Source organism: Macrobrachium rosenbergii, chromosome 11 (genome assembly GCF_040412425.1).
Source record: "Macrobrachium rosenbergii isolate ZJJX-2024 chromosome 11, ASM4041242v1, whole genome shotgun sequence".
Classification (NCBI taxonomy): Eukaryota; Metazoa; Arthropoda; class Malacostraca; order Decapoda; family Palaemonidae; genus Macrobrachium; species Macrobrachium rosenbergii.
The window spans coordinates 6214786-6231666 of record NC_089751.1 but is presented as its reverse complement, the minus strand read 5'-3'; the positions used below and the strand labels follow the sequence as shown (position 1 = coordinate 6231666).

The following is a 16881-nucleotide window of genomic DNA, read 5'->3' as shown; positions in this document are numbered from 1 at the left end:
TTTTATTTAGCAGGGGTAAAAACAGCAAACAGCCAGCGTAGCATTCTACATGTTTATTTGGTCACCGAACAAGTGTTAGTTCAAAATAAAAGATTCTTTTAAAAATAGATCACTGTAAAAAATGAAAGACGTCATTTTCATAAGTTTTTAATGTTGTCGCCCACGCAACTATCAAGCAGCTTGCTTCTTTACCTCTTCCACTATTTTATATGATGTCCTAAGTCGACGTCGTCCTCCTGAAAATTGTGAATGTCACTAAGTTCTTAATAAATAGGGTTAGATGCTAAACGTTCTTATCTTATTATTTTTTTTATTTTAAAATTTTTAGTTTTTGTAAGTTCCATGTTTTAATTATATAAATGTTTACAAATGTTTTTTTTTTAACCGAGTCTATTCATAACTTTTATATTTGTATTCTTACAACCCTGGTGATGAGACATCTAGAAACTTTGGCCAAATAAACACTGGATGCTACGCTGGCTGCTTGCTGAAATGTTTATATTTATAAAGATATATATCGAAGAAATTATTGAAGCAAGTCAGTTTACAATTATAGTAATTCTCTCTCTCTCTCTCTCTCTCTCTCTCTCTCTCTCTCTCTCTCTCTCGTTGACGAGTCAGTTTACTTAATGATAGCAATTCTCCCTCTCTCTCTCTCGTTGACGAAAGTCAGTTTACTTAATGATAATAATTCTCTCTCTCTCTCTCTCTCTCTCTCTCGTTGACGAGTCAGTTTACTTAATGATAGAAATTCTCCCTCTCTCTCTCTCTCGTTGACGAAAGTCAGTTTACTTAATGATAGTAATTCTCTCTCTCTCTCTCTCTCTCTCTCTCTCTCTCTCTCTTTCTGGATACAACTTCAAAATTTCCCATGGAGAAATAATTATAGAGAAATTTTGATAGCAGTCTACAAGCTGGGAATGTTTTAATTGCAATGAAACTCCTCCAAGATCAATCTTACTGGTAGTCCAAGAACAAAGAGCCCGTGCCAGCATAAGGTTGGCTTAGTCTAAAACAGCAACTACAGTAAAGATAAATCGTTTTAGAATACATTGCATAACGCACGAGTGTTCTTAATAAATATGAATTTTTGCTTTTATTCCGACATTTTAGTTGCAGAAGATTGATATTTAACTTATGATGGTCAAATGGTCACGAAAGGGTTAAGAAAATAGCAAATCTTTGCTTATTCGTCGATGTTTATTTGCATTTTAAATCTCCACGGAAGCCAGGAATTTAAGTTTGATATGTCACTGAGCAATTGTTAGAATGCACATTGTGAGATCTGTTTGTTTCGCTAAAGACGGCTTCTGCCCTCCGGTTAGGCAAGGCCTTACTAGATAGCCCACCCAAAGTGAAAATAATAAGCAGGGCACAAGAATTATCATATTCCCAAGTGGGTGTCACCTGTTTTCTGACCTTTAGATTAAAGGGAGTTTAAATAGCATGGTAGCCATAGGCTAAAGGATTTTTGACCTGGCCATAAGGCTAGAGTTTTGAGCCAGTAGAGAAGACCTTTCCCTTACCTCTAGGTGTTAGGGAGACCTTGCAGGAGGAACTGAGGCACCCTTACAAAAAAAACAAAAAAAATTGTTCAGGAAACGAAAGAACCTGCCTTAATTCCCGGAAACTGATCTGGTACCGATGAATTTTCTGTCAAGGTAACGGATTTGTTAAAAATAAGCTTCCTCCAGAAGTCTAAGCAATACTGCAAAGTTAATTCGCACAGTCTTAGCTAATAAGAGTTCCTGGTCCCGAAGATGTACAGTATTTATAAATGAGAATGCGGATTAATTACCCATTCTTGTAGGAAGGAGATCTGGGAGATGTTCTTGTAAGTTCCATCTAAAATGATGTAAAACGATTATTTAAGGACAGAAATAGGCTACCTTGAGTAAAGCAATAAAAAACGGAGCTCTGCAAAGTGTACGAAGACGTCTTTTCATTGTGTGAATGGGTAGTTTCACACCAATCACTGTGATATCATCAAAGAGGGCGTGCCCTCTTTATGATATTCAGCCTGCTCAGTAGACAGAGGACTGGAATGAATTGATTTTCCGAGGTGAATGATGGGGAGTGAACACTGAATAATAAGCATTACTGTAAATACTTGAACTGGCTTGCATTTAAACTGAGGCCATTTTCACACACACACACACGCACACACACATATATATATAGTATAACCAAGCCGATTGGGGACAAACCAGCCCTACTCAGTACCGGTCCCAATCTCAGATAAATAAGCAGGAAGGGCATTTGTCCCTAAAACAGCTTTCAAAAGCAATGAGGAAAAGCGCCGTTCTAGACTGAATGAGGCTCATTAAAAACAGTGACACCGACTAGCTAGCTATTAAGCTGAGAAGTTATATATATATATATATATATATATATATATATATATATATATATATATATATATATATATATATATATATGTGTGTGTGTGTGTGTGTGTGTGTGTGTGTTACACGTATATACATACACACACACACACACACACATATATATATATATATATATATATATATATATATATATATATATATATATATATATTGAGAAAGGTAAAGCATGGAATTAGTTTATAACGATATTGACATAAAACAGTTATTATTAGTAATAATAATAACGGGTTCTGTTTACGTAATTAAGAGATGTACAAACGATGAGAAAAATATGTCTTACTGATCGAATATGTCACTAACCATACATTATCAGAACTGAACAGTTTTATTTATTTATTTTTTTTACGAAACAATACTTACGTTTCCGTACCTACCGCTTGTAAAAAAAAAGGCAACACTTAGTGGTGCTTGTGTAACCCGACAAGACCATGGTTCGTCGGTGACTGTGTTATCAAGGAAGCCCTCGAGTATTGACATTGACTGTCAGTGTTCTGTAGTCTTGTATTTTGTGCAGTCCATAAATGGCATTAATTTGTCAAGGGAAGAGACATCTTGCAACTAAACGTACACATAACTGGGAGTAAGATCAATTTGATATTGCCTACTGAAAGCAAAAGTAAGCACTTATACTGTACATTACAACTTTGTTGATGAGTAGTGATTACTAAGAACTGTGGCTATAGGTTTAAACATATTTGTTAAGAGGCCTCATTTATGATGCAAAAGGTACGTCCTAAATTAAACATACTTACCTGTGAGAAATTATAGGCATAGCTTCAATTATACGTTCTAGTGAGCTAATCCATGTTTGCTTAAAAAGCTAAAGGAAAACTTATGTGTAGAAGCATTATTTATCTCAAAGAAAATGTGTCGGCAACGATGTTTCAGAGAAAATGGAAACATTTTAGCCATACTGGTATATTTTCACGAGGGCAGTCACATCCAAATTTCATTTGCTTCCAACTGTTATTCTGCATTTTCCGCAGGAGAAATGGCAATTATTCTGATTTTTAAGTATATGATAAACAAATTGATACTCGAGAAACCCCACATAATGAGAGCATTACTCATGGCGTGAGGACAATTTCGAATCAGTCCGCACGATTGTATTTAGTGTACAAGCTTCATCTGGACAGCTTTGGTCTTCCTTTTTTATTTACTTCCAAATCTCCAGTAATACTTTTACTGGGATTCTTTATTTCTTCACTTCGCAGGGCTGTAACTGCGATTTCAGGAGCAATAAATATGAATTTTATGTGGTCTGCAGGATGCAATGTATGAGCACTCCTATGGTTAGGTGTAAAATGCTCTGTGGCCGTAACGTGCAGACCAAATCTGCATGCTAAGCGCAGCCGAGTGCCTTGTCAAAACATTTCCACTAGCAGCAGTTGCAAAGCTTCAGAACTTATGTGGTCAATATTCTCTCTCTCTCTCTCTCTCTCTCTCTCTCTCTCTCTCTCTCTCTCTCTCTCTCTCTCTCTCTCTCTCTCTCAAGATTCGAATAAAGGTTCCTCGTATGGGTCTTAAGCTGAAATGACCCATCATACGGAACACACGTTGTTTACGCTTCCCTTAATAACTTTTTCTTAGGTGCCCCAACTTTTGTAGATGACGCGTCTTGAATTTCCATGTTTTCTTCTTAATGTTTTTATTCCATAAGAGGGTTTCAGGTTCTTCCTATAGGTCTTCAGCATTTTAATAACTGGCTGAGTAGTCGGGTGTGCGTACTTGGAGGGAATGTTCCAAGGGAGTCGGTAAGGGGAATAATGATCCCCCCCTCTATTTTTTTTAAGGAAAACAGTATTAGGGGATTATATGAATGACACCCAAGTATAGGCCTACCTGCAGGTGTATGAAAAAGTAAGCACATGACAAAAGGCTTGTTAAAGAGCAGCGAGGGTTGAAGTGAAGTAGATGATGTGTGGATCATTTGTTAATTAAGAAACAGTCATGTAAATGCTTTGAGGCTAAACGGGAAAAACTGCATGTTGCACATATCAACCTAGAGTAAACATGATACAAGGGAAAGAGAAGCGATGTTGACTGTTAGGATTTATGTTGCAGGATGTACTATGTTAGAGCTACTAAACAATTGTAAGTTAGAGGTGAGGCAAGTATAAAACCATGTTCAGGTGTGGGAGTAATTGATCAAGTGTACAAGTAAGTACTGGACAGAAGTGTCTGATGTCTTTGTAGAAGAGCAGAAACTGTTGGTTAAAATGACTGAATAATAGTAGGTATGGCTGATTTTTACGGATGCTCAAGAGAAGATTGGTGACATCAAAGAATAAGTAAAAAATGCGCCGAAGTTTCTTCGACGCAATCGAATTTTCTGTACAGCATATAATGCTTCATGAAACTCTCAGCCACGGCCCATGAAACTTTCAGCCAAGGCCAGGTGGTGGCCTATGTTGTTGGCACCGCTACAGCATGAATAACTTTAACCTTAAATAAAATAAAAACTACTGTGCAATTTGACATGTTTGATGATCGGAGTGTGGATGATAAACATACCAATTTGCAGCCCTCTAGCCTCGGTAGTTTTTAAGATCTGGGGGCGTGCAGAAAAAGTGCGGACGGACAGACAAATAGCCATCTCAATAGTTTACTTTTACAGGAAACTAAAAATGGAAGAGTTTAGTAGTTAGGAGAAGTCGATGTTAGAATAAATGTTAACTTGAACAATATTATTAGGATAAGTGGAAGTCAGGAAAACGAAATGTCGAAGGTTTGTATGAATAATGCAAGAATGGAAGTCTCAACAGAGGTATTTATGAACAAATACTATTGAAAATGATAAAAGGGCTGAATAGGTGAGGCAAGGGACGCATTAGCAAATTCAAATTTTTTCAAAAAGACTGTTTGAAAGAGAAAAGAAAATCGACGAAAGTGGAGTTGTACAGCCAATTTTACATTACTGAAGTGAATTGCCGTTACTGGATGCAAGCTAAATAGAACAGAAAATGGGAGCTTTGAGAGGAAATATCTGTCCCGTATCAGTGGGGTGGAAGTTAGCTGCCTATCTGAAAAGGGTACAGATACGATAAAACTGTGATAAAATCAGTGACAAGTAAAGATGGATTATGGGATTTCGAGGTAGCTTTGTCACGTAAAGAAAAGCTATGTTAGTGAAAAGGTGAATAATTGTCTCTATGAGAGAAAGGAGGACGAGAAATCGCAAAGAGAAGCGTATTAAGGAATTGGTTGTGATAAAAAAAGGAGGTTAAATTTTAGCAAGTGTAGAATATTTGCTTTAGTGTACTGTATGTGCGAGTACTCAACCTGCAGTTCCGTATAGGTGAATGAAGTCTTTAGAAAATTTATATATATTTTTTTTCAATGATTCATACTTGCTTTAGCTGTTAGAGCATTAATGTGGCAGGGGCGTCTGTTTTTTTTAAGTAAATATCTTATTTCTGGAGAAAATCAGGCTTTAAAATACTTAATGTATGGGAGATTTACTCGGAGTCATTCGAATACCAAGCGGATAAGCGTGACAAAATTGATATTTCTACGATGCTTACATATAAATAAATTTGGTGGGCATATATACAGTATATATGTATATATATATATATATATATATATATATATATATATATATATATATATATATATATATATATATATATATATATATATATATATCGCAAGTTTTCCACATGACATTTAAATTTTCAAATAATAAGCTAAAAATATCTGGGAATACCCTACACCTGAAGGTAGTAAAGTCACATATATATATATATATATATATATATATATATATATATATATATATATATATATATATATATATATATATATATATATATAGAGAGAGAGAGAGAGAGAGAGAGAGAGAGAGAGAGAGAGAGAGAGAGAGAGAGAGAGAGAGAGACTGCTTTATCAGCAGTGTTGAAACGTTCTTGATAACATAGGTGAGCAAAACTCACATGCATCGTTGTTATTCAAGATTTAGTTTTGTATAGCCTGTAATGAGATAATCCACGTGACTTAAACTGGCTTTTGCAATATATGATAATGATCTGTTCTTTAACAGAAGGGGCCAAGCAATCTTATGCTAACCATAACCACACGAAAGTCTATATACTACTGGTTTTTCAAGGTAACCTGATAAGGAAATCATCACCGTGACTCGGCAAATCATCCTCGCTTGTTCAACCTCCCGAGGTACGTCAGAAACATTGCATCATGTGCGCTAAGCATCAGATAAGCTATATAAGTGAAGTGAACCTGTGGAACGTTTCACTTTTCGTGCGTAATTTACTTAGTTGTTCGGTGATTCAAACGATTGTGATATCAGTGAGTCCTTGTGCTTTGACTGTGCTTGTAGTGGATAGCTCTGTTTAAAAGCACGAGTTGACTGTGTAACATATATTGTGACCTCATTAACTTTTGCGCTAATAAGTTAAAACAAAGGAGTAATTTCGTAGAATAATTTATGAATATTTTTATAGAAGACTGCAGAATTAAACCATTAATAATAATAATAATCCAAATCTTATTCACAATCCCGTGAATATGTTTATAAAATACAAAATCCACATTTATGTAAAGTACTGTATTTACAAATAATAAAATGAATTCCAGGAGCTTTCGAGAGCCTGCTCAGCTCCCTTCTTCAGCTAGAAATGACAGTCTTGGTTATGAGAACTTAAAAACAAACTTTAAAAAGCAAGGGTAAACAAGACGCATTCTTTACAAAAATGATAATTAGGTAATTCCCTCGTTCTGCCGCTATCTCTGCCTCTCCCGCCCAGGTAACGGAGTTGCAAACAGCTGACTCCGGTGCAGGCGCCTATGCTGGTTTGAGAAGAGAGGAGGCTGTAAACAACCGTGGAGGCAGTCACCTGAGGAGATCGCGACGGTTGGGCTGGTCTGAGACCGAGAACGAGGGAATTACCTAATTATCATTTTTGTAAAGAATGCGTCTTGTTTACCCTTGCTTTTAAAGTTTGTTTTTAAGTTCTCATAACCAAGACTGTCATTTCTAGCTGAAGAAGGGAGCTGAGCAGGCTCGAAAGCTCCTGAATTCATTTTATTATTTGTAAATACAGTACTTTACATAAATGTGGATTTTGTAATTTAATAATAATAATAATAATAATAATAATAATAATAATAATAATAATAATGGTTACTACTAAACTTACCACAGCCAATGAAGAATTAGAGGAATTCATTTCTGGTGATAGAAATTCATTTCTCGGTATTATGTGGTTCGGATTCCATAATAAGCTATAGGTCCCGTTGCTAGGTAACCAGTTGGTTCTTAGCCACGTAAAATAAGTCTAATCCTTCGGGCCAGCCCTAGGAGAGCTGTTAATCAGCTGAGTGGTCTGGTTAAACTAAGATATACTTAACTTTTTTTTATATCAGTAATTATCAAGGAGTTCGCCCCGTAGGGTATTAGGGCCGTCAGTGCACCTCGTGTGGTGTACTGTAGACATTACTGAAGGTTCTTTGCAGCGTCCCTTCGGTCGCTAGCTGCAACTCTTTTCATTCCTTTTACTGCACCTCCATTCATATTATCTTTCTTCCATCTTGCTATCCACTCTTTCCTATTCATAGTGCAACTGCGAGGTTTTCCTCCTGTTACACATTTCAAACCTACCTACTCTCAATTCATTTTCCCTTTCAGTGCTGAATGACCTCGTAGGTCCCAGCGCTTAGCTTTTGGCCTAAACTCTATATTCCATTCTATTCCATCAAGGAATTCACAAAACTGAACCTGTGAATTTAAGGGCCACCTTCCAGCTTAAGAGGAGAGTTAGAATTTATCCTTTTATAATCAAAACTGGAGATCCCATCCATTCTGCCCACATGTGAAACTTTCCCCCTGCGGCAATGTTCTTTATGCAGTGCTGAACTTGAATCGGTTTCGCTCGGAACGCAATCTATCAAATTGATTTTCGTAGCGTTAGTGGTCACATCAATAAATGGATCTTGGTATTAGACTATCCAGATCTGGCTTAGCACGGGGCTCTCCGTTCTCAGTTTGATGCGTGTACCTCTCTCGTGTAGTGCAATGGAAAATGTGCTTTAGTTCGTGTCTCTTAGGAAGCTTATCCTGATTAAAACATGTTAAGTACTATCGCTATAGACCAGTGGGGATTTCCCCATCAAAGGGAAATTTCCGAGTTTCAGAGGGGGAATCGTGGCCACAGATTGCAGTCTCAAACTGGCTCTAGGACCACAAAAAACGCAGCAGTTACCTACCTAGACCTAGCGTGCATCGGTCCGCACTATTGAGAGGGCACGCTGGCCTTTCTCTCCGTTAGCTTGTGTTAGTATTTTGTTGCATATTATTTTGAATGCACCATTTTAGGCAGACAATTTTGGAAAAGGGGGCGAGCCAATGGCATTCTGACATATGGTGAATGGGTGCATAGGCCAAAAAAGGTTTTGAACCACTGCGGTAGACTGTCTGGCGAAGGTTAGATATATTTTCGCACTCTGTCGGTTGGTTGCCAATGTTTAACATTTGCGGCTGACATATTCAGGTAATATACACATAGATTTTATATAATGACTAAAGATTATGTATGCCATGTATGGTATAATTACATAAGTGGGATATGTAATAAGACAAACTTGTATAAGGAAAGCGAACATTATTGATTGGGAGAACAAAATGTTATAATCCTGGGCCAACTTTCATTCGAAAACACATGCACTTTTCATTCGATATTTGCGGTATGCAGAGAGAGAGAGAGAGAGAGAGAGAGAGAGAGAGAGAAGGCGATATGATTAATTTGAGTAAACTAAAAGCCAATCGATACCGCAATAAACGGATTCGTTTCTGCCAGAGCAACATGGATTTTAGATTGAAACTGGTCATAATCGCGCTGTGATGGTTCTTCCAGACTTGCATGCAATGTTAGGTACCTGGGATGTTCTTTGCGTTGATGGCGATTTTAATTAAGAAGATGATTTTAATCTTCCTGATGTTGATAGATCTTATGAGTGGTGTCCATAACGTTCACTTCACAGTTTAGCCTCTACGGTAGGAACACATCAGTTTATTATATATATATATATATATATATATATATATATATATATATATATATATATATATATATATTATTTATTTATTTATTTATTTATTTATAAAAGCTTATCCGTGACTGGCTGGAAACAGTGCCCTGATTTTTCACTTCCTTTTCACTAGCAATTGGAAAAGTTCTTGAATGAACGAAAATTCGTCAGTATATTCGAGGGTTACTTACCGGCCAAACTAGAAGTTCACGTGAGAAAGAAAATATCTGTTAGCTTCATGTTAATCAGGACCAGAGTCGATTCCCTACTTGAGTGTATGAAAGATAAGATAATTATGTCAGTTCGTTGTAGGACACTTTGATGAAAGAAAATTCGAATTCCGCACCGATCAAGAAGCCCTTAAGCTGAATAATTCATAGGCTTAGCTACATAGTTATCATATAGAATGCAGCTATTCTGACAGAGGTTTTTATGTCAAGGGAAAATGCTGGACAAAAAGAAAATGCACATTTTCGAAAGAAATGTGTTGTTGCTAGACCAAGAAGGCTTTGTGCCAGCTCAAGGTTTTTCTCAGACGCAACGAAGCAGTTGCATTGTAACATTCTTTATCTTTGGACTTATTGTTTATGAAATTCCATATATAAGCATGCGCGCGCACACGCACACACACATACATACGCTCGCACACAGACACACACATATATACATATACTGTATATATTATCATACGCCTTTTCGCCTAATAGTCAGAGCCCACACAAAGAACAATATTCATTAACTCAAGAGGTACGAAAGTGAGTCATCTGTTTCCACAACGTATTGCTACCTTATTCCACATCAGGGCACAGTACTCTTGCCCGAGAAAGATGGATCTTATATTGCCGTGTTGTTGTCATATCCATTTTTTCTCGCCTCTTCGCCGAGTTCGTTTGGGATCATAGCTATGTCATCTCTGGTTACCAATATTTTTTCATTCTCGGTCTTCAAATCAAAGCGTCAGCCACAGTTATCTTGGCAATTTGTTACTTCCTTTGGCCTGGTGGTGCCTTTGCACACGTGCCGACGCAAAAGCACCTGATATGTAAAGTATACGTATGCGCACACACTCACGTCTGTCTATCTATCTATCTATCTATCTATCTATCTATCTATCTATATATATATATATATATATATATATATATATATATATATATATATATATATATATATATATAATTCTAAAAACATAACAGACACCTCACACATTTTTCCAAATATGATGAGTAATCTTATGGTCTATAATTTTCATACTCTTATATATATATAAAAAAAATTTGTTTTCTCCAAAGATGCCAAGAAATCGTTACCCTTCATGCAGATATACCATGCAATTGCACTGTAAACCAGACCATTTACCTTATAATCCCATCACCTATTGGCAGCTTTATATTTTCTGACTTCTAAATTGATTTTCTAACGTTCTCAACAGCCGCTTTTTTAATTTTTTATAATTTACATCAACTCCTTCCACTCTGGAATCAATTAAAGCTTTCCCTTTTCTATCGTCCACATCCAACAGTCTAAAAAAAAACCCCACTCCACGCAAACGTGCATTCTATTCAGACAGCATATCTCGATTTGCATCGTTTATTCTCAATTCCATTTGTTATTTTGCTTTATTTCTGCACTTCCCGCCAGCACAATGTTTTTTCTCTCGACAGTATTTTCTCAGATGTATTTCTGAACTTTATATACAAGCTTCTTTTTCACTCACTTTTTATTCATTGCCTTTTGATTACAACTGCGCTTCAAACAAGCACCTTGTTTGCAACACCTAAAGTTATAACTCTCTTTGCTGATCAGGAATCGCCATCTTGAAATTTATCATATCATAGTCCGCACGTACTTACTTTCCACCCACTTGAGCTTCGTTTGCTTTTTCGAGTTTTTTTCAGCAAACCCACTTGACGTAATTTCATCTATAGCCCCATTTTAATCTATTTCCCCTTACTGGAAATACCTTCTGTATTCAACACATCATCTACTAGGAAGTAATCATGTTCCTCTAGCTTTCACCCCTTCTCTCCATTGTCGCCATCAACTTTATTTTTTATCAATACTAACAAACTTTTTCCTTCGCTATTTTCGTTGCTTCTAGAAAAAATGATGGAAAAGTGTTGTCCAGATGTTTTATAGAAGCCTACGATGAAGTTGTTATCTTGTAAGAATGTTGAATATGCTGATGATGTAATTGAAAGACAGCTTTAATGAGTCAACAGTCATAACATCATAATGATAATTTTACATATTTTGGAACCTGAAAATTACACCCTTTTAGCACATGAATCGCGGATTCAGTTTCAGCTTTATGAATAATGCCTATTATAATGCTGTTTGGTTTTGGCACCACTCAAGGACTAATAAAATTTATATGAAAATAGTCAGAGTTCATGAAATGAAATTTTTACGGTTATTGGCTATTCTGCATCACTTCATTTCCTGCTAACAAAACTGATTAAATGTCGAAAGGCATTTTGGGTTAGTTTATTTGCTATTATTATTATTATTATTATTATTATTATTATTATTATTATTATTATTATTATTATTATTATTATGTGTTTCAGAACTTTGACAATAAAATATTTGTCTCCTTGTCTGTCCACGTATGTATATATTATATATATATATATATATATATATATATATATATATATATATATATATATATATATATATATATATATATATATATATATATATATATATATATATATATATATATATATATATATATATATATATATATATATCTCAAAAGGCCATGAAAGCTATTTAATATTAGCCACATCATTTTGGATTCTTTTTAAAGATCATCACTACAAATCTAATGAGCTCATATCTGATAATTAGGAAACTCTTTCTTGTTAAAGTATTGCTCCTTTATAATACCAAAATCATTACTGTTTCAAAATGGGTCGTCTGTTTTCTAACCTCTCTCGGTTATATTCAGATGGACTTTTTTCATTTCACCAGAGGTCAGAAAACAGACGACCCGTTTTCAAACAGTAATGATTTTGGTATTATAAAGGAGCAATTCTTTAACAAGAAATAGTTTCTTAATTATCAGATATGAGTTCATTAGGATTATTAGTGATGATTTTTAAAGAAGATTCCAAAATGATGTGGCTAATATTAAATAGCTTTCATGGCCTTTGAGGTATGCACACACATATATACATATATACAGTATGTAGAATCTACTGGTCACTTTTACCAGACACATATGTAATTCTAATAGCCACAATGCCCTCTTAACTTCTCGAATTCTTCGCGCTTTTTTGGATATGCTTGTAACTACGAAGCCGTAACATCCAAACACAAGAAAGTGAAGAGACTTGTGATTTGCCGGTCGCGGGAGACGAACCCGGGTCACCTTAACCACAAGGAGGTCACGTTGCCGACCTAACCACGACTTCGTAGTTACAAGCATATCCAAAAAAGCGCGAAGAATTCGGGAAGTTAAGAGGGCATTGTGGCTATTAGAATTACATATACAGTATATATAATACATACATACATACATACACACACACACACATATATATATATATATATATATATATATATATATATATATATATATATATATATATATATATATATATATATATATATATAAGAAAGTGGGCAGCGTTATCCAAGCGCTGACAAAAAAAAAAAAAAAGATTACGACTGTTCCTAGCCAGTTAGTGACAGATCGAGTCAACAACACCAATTATGATAAACTCGTGATAAACACTTTGCTAACTGCTTGTCGTGAACTCGCCATCGAAAGAAAGGAAATGATGAAGGAAGAATTGGTGATGGTGAAGTGGTGAATTGAGGCAGTGGTGACGAAGTGGGGAAGTGTAAGGTAACCGACATGTCGGGTGAACAATGATGTAACCGACACGCCCATGAACTGTGACGTATTAAAAGATCGCTGCCCAAACACTAAATAGGGAGAAGGAAGAGAGACAGACAGAGAGAATAGGACGGTGTAGTAGGGCGATGCAGTGTGAGTGAAAGCGACAACCATAACAGGGTGTTGACGGGACCCTTTAATTTTTACAGCTCTCTCTTGCACTTAGCTTTTTTCAAGTGCAAGGTAGCCGCCCTGAAGAATTAACTGCCATTTAAATGAAAAAAAAACCTGTTCCGTGAAGAACGAACGCACAACGCTCTCGGTCGCGCCGCCCTCGTTCGGCCCACAAACACACACACACACACTATTATATATATATATATATATATATATATATATATATATATATATATGTGTGTGTGTGTGTGTGTGTTTATGTATGTATGTATGCGTGTTTGAATGCATGTATAAATATTATGAGTACATAAGTTTCAAAGAAGCTTGTTCAAATTTTTTTGCCTATTTTGGATCTTATTCACACACTATATATATATATATATATGTGTGTGTGTGTGTTTATTATGTATGAATGCGTGTATGGGTATGAATGCATGTATAAATGTTATGAGTACATAAGTTTCAAAGAAGCTTGTTCATATTTTGCCTATTTTGGATCTTATTCGTTGTATGTTGTATAATTCCTCAACTTGCAGTGTATGGAGTAGGTTGATCATCATTATCACAATGTTTGGACGGTAGAAAACCCTTTTCATATCGATAAATTATAACGGCGATTCTCTGATAATTATGCTGACTTCATAACCCTTAAAGTGAAAGGCACAGGTCACTGACTTTCGGTGGTATTCTTTATAACCGGGTACATGTTCGTGGCGTCCTTGCCATACTGACAGAATAAAAAAAAAAATATTTCGTAATGACAAATTTGATCTAGTCTCATGTATAGACGTCGGTTAGCAAGGTCACAGCGCAGGTTGCAATTTTTATACAAAGCATACGCGCTAAATTGATTGGAATACGGTAACGAGGTCTTTAACCAAATACTGAGTTTATTATGCATAGGTATACTCTTTAGTCTTCTAGTTATAGTATCGGTAATAAACTGTAACAAAGATGGTCTTGCCTGTGTCATCTAATGAATTATAATTTTGTTTTTCAGTGAGCAACGTAACGCCTACGTACTTGACCGATGATGATGTCAGGCTGGTTTTGCAAAGAGACAAAGGACCAGAGGCATCCCTAATATCTTGGTCTCTGGAAGACCTTGCCTCTAAGCATGATGGGTTTACATCAGTCATCAAGAACATCAGGGTAAAGTATTCTGTGGCGGGACAGCCTGGTGAGTCATGCTATGTTTTGAAGACCTACCTGAGCAAGGGAGAAGAAGCTGACTATTTCTATGGAGTGATTTTCACCAAAGAGGTGAACTTTTACACCGAGGTTATTCCTGCTCTGAATGACATCTTGAGAGAGATTGGATGCTGTCCCTTAAGTTTTCCCAGGTACTTCCATCATCGACTGGAAAAAGACAACAGCATGATTATTCTGGAAAATCTGAAGGTGCAGGCATACCAGATGGAAAATAAAGCCGTTGGGATAGATGTGGACCACGCGTCTCTCGTCCTCAAGGAACTGGCGAAACTGCATGCGGCTTCCGTTCTCTTTCAAGAGAGACATCCTGAAAGGGACTTGGTTGACAGGTTCAAATGTCTGCAGAAAGAGTGGACACAGGAGTTCAACGTCGGTTGCGACTTCGGAGAATTTGTCAGCCATTTTTTGGATATTGGCCTCGCAATGTTCGAGAAATTTGGTGGCTGTGAAAAGGTTATTCAGTGGATTAAGAAAATCAAGCCCGATGTTTGGGGTATATATAATGAACACCTGGTGAGAACTCCCCCTTTCGCGCTTATCGTGCACGGAGACTGCTGGATCAACAATCTGTTGTTTAGGTAAATCGTGCTTTTAACAGAAAGCGGTTCGTTTCCTTGCTTTCAAAATGCCATATAAAGTATTTTTTCGTCTCTAAGAGTTGTGTATTTGCCAATTTAAATAGCAACTCTAGAGAGAATTGTTTATATCATAACTCAAATATTACATACCATTCCCTTTTCTTGGAAAGTCCGTATTAAGAGCTGAACCTATACATTTTTTTTTTTTTTTTTACTTCTTTGAGGTGACACAAGGCAATTGTTAGGTTTTATTTTTCAGTGAAAGATTAAATGCACTACAGATATTAAAGAGAGCTCGTCACAATAGATACCATTTTTTTTAACTTTTTTTAGATGACTCAAGACAATTGTTTGGGTTTATTTTCCAATAAAAAATTAAAGACAATATAGATATTAATGAGAGCTCGTCTCAATAGACACCATCACCTTATTCAACAAACTGGATTATAAAGGTAAATTAATATTTGAATGGACTGTTGTTTGCTTCCTTCATTCAAGGTACGACGAGGACGGAAATCCCGCTGATGTGAAGTTCCTAGACCTGCAAGGATGTCGGAAGGCTTCTTTGGCCATTGATCTGCAACACTTTATAACCCTAAATGTCGCGGGACCCGAAAGACGCTCGAAATTGCCCCTACTTCTCGGCACCTATCACGCTGCTTTTGATGAGGTGATGAAGGCTGGTGGGTCAGGAGTGCCTTTCTCGCTCGAGGACCTCCGTCAGGAGTACATCGAAAAGGGTTTCTACGGAGTGTTGTACAGCGTCATGTTCCTTCCAAATATGGTTCGCAGGCCCGAAGATTATCAGGATATTTTAGGCACTGAGAGTACGAGTAAACGTTCCCAAATGGAAAATGTTTTGAAGATGGTGGATGACAACCCGCTTTTGAAACCCAGGGTCATGTCTGTTATAGAAGAGTGGGCGGAATACGGACTCATCTCATAAAACTGTTTTAAAAGCCACCTTCAGAATAAAGCACAAGTACAAAAACATGGAGAGTGAGACAGAACATTTCTGTAAATTTGAAGTGTAAGTACTCTGTGATTATGAGTTTTAAAACACACACACATACATCTATTTGATTTTGATTGTCTATATATATATATATATATATATATATATATATATATATATATATATATATATATATATATATATATACCTTATCATAAATACAGATGAATAATATAAATACACCTTTATTACAAAATGATTATTTCGTGTAATCTATATTTTATATAATTTATCAGTAATTCAAACTTCCCTTTTTATAAACATCATCATATATATATATAATTATATATATATATATATATATATATATATATATATATATATATATATATATATATTTGATAGTCTGTCCATGGAAAGCTTGAATGTACAGTATTTTCCAGATAAAACGAACACTCCATACTAATTCATAATACGTATGATTATTGTTGGAAAGTCGTAGATACATGTTCCAGCAATTAATGAGTTCTTGAAGATGTAAGTTACACCCGTGACGTATATCTCTTTCCGATGTATGGACTCAGTGCTGTGTTTTAATCGCATTATAATTAACAGTGAATAAGTAGAGTATTACAGTGCTATGTAAAAGAAGAGGCG

General features: G+C 35.9%; 1 protein-coding gene across 3 annotated transcripts; it reads left to right on the top strand.

The window, feature by feature from the left end:
* The first annotated feature begins 2818 nt into the window (after window positions 1–2818).
* LOC136843110 (uncharacterized) lies at window positions 2819–16380 on the top strand. Of its 3 annotated transcripts, none has more exons than XM_067111114.1 (3): window positions 2819–3024; window positions 14480–15269; window positions 15768–16380. In XM_067111114.1, coding segments are annotated over exons 1-3 (1239 nt in total). In that variant the 5' UTR covers window positions 2819–3023; the 3' UTR covers window positions 16216–16380. The 3 variants fall into 3 exon arrangements, with proteins under 3 accessions (XP_066967215.1, XP_066967214.1, XP_066967213.1); XM_067111113.1 differs by lacking the exon at window positions 2819–3024 and adding an exon at window positions 6602–6713; XM_067111112.1 differs by lacking the exon at window positions 2819–3024 and adding an exon at window positions 13310–13455.
* Window positions 16381–16881: the final 501 nt, after the last annotated feature.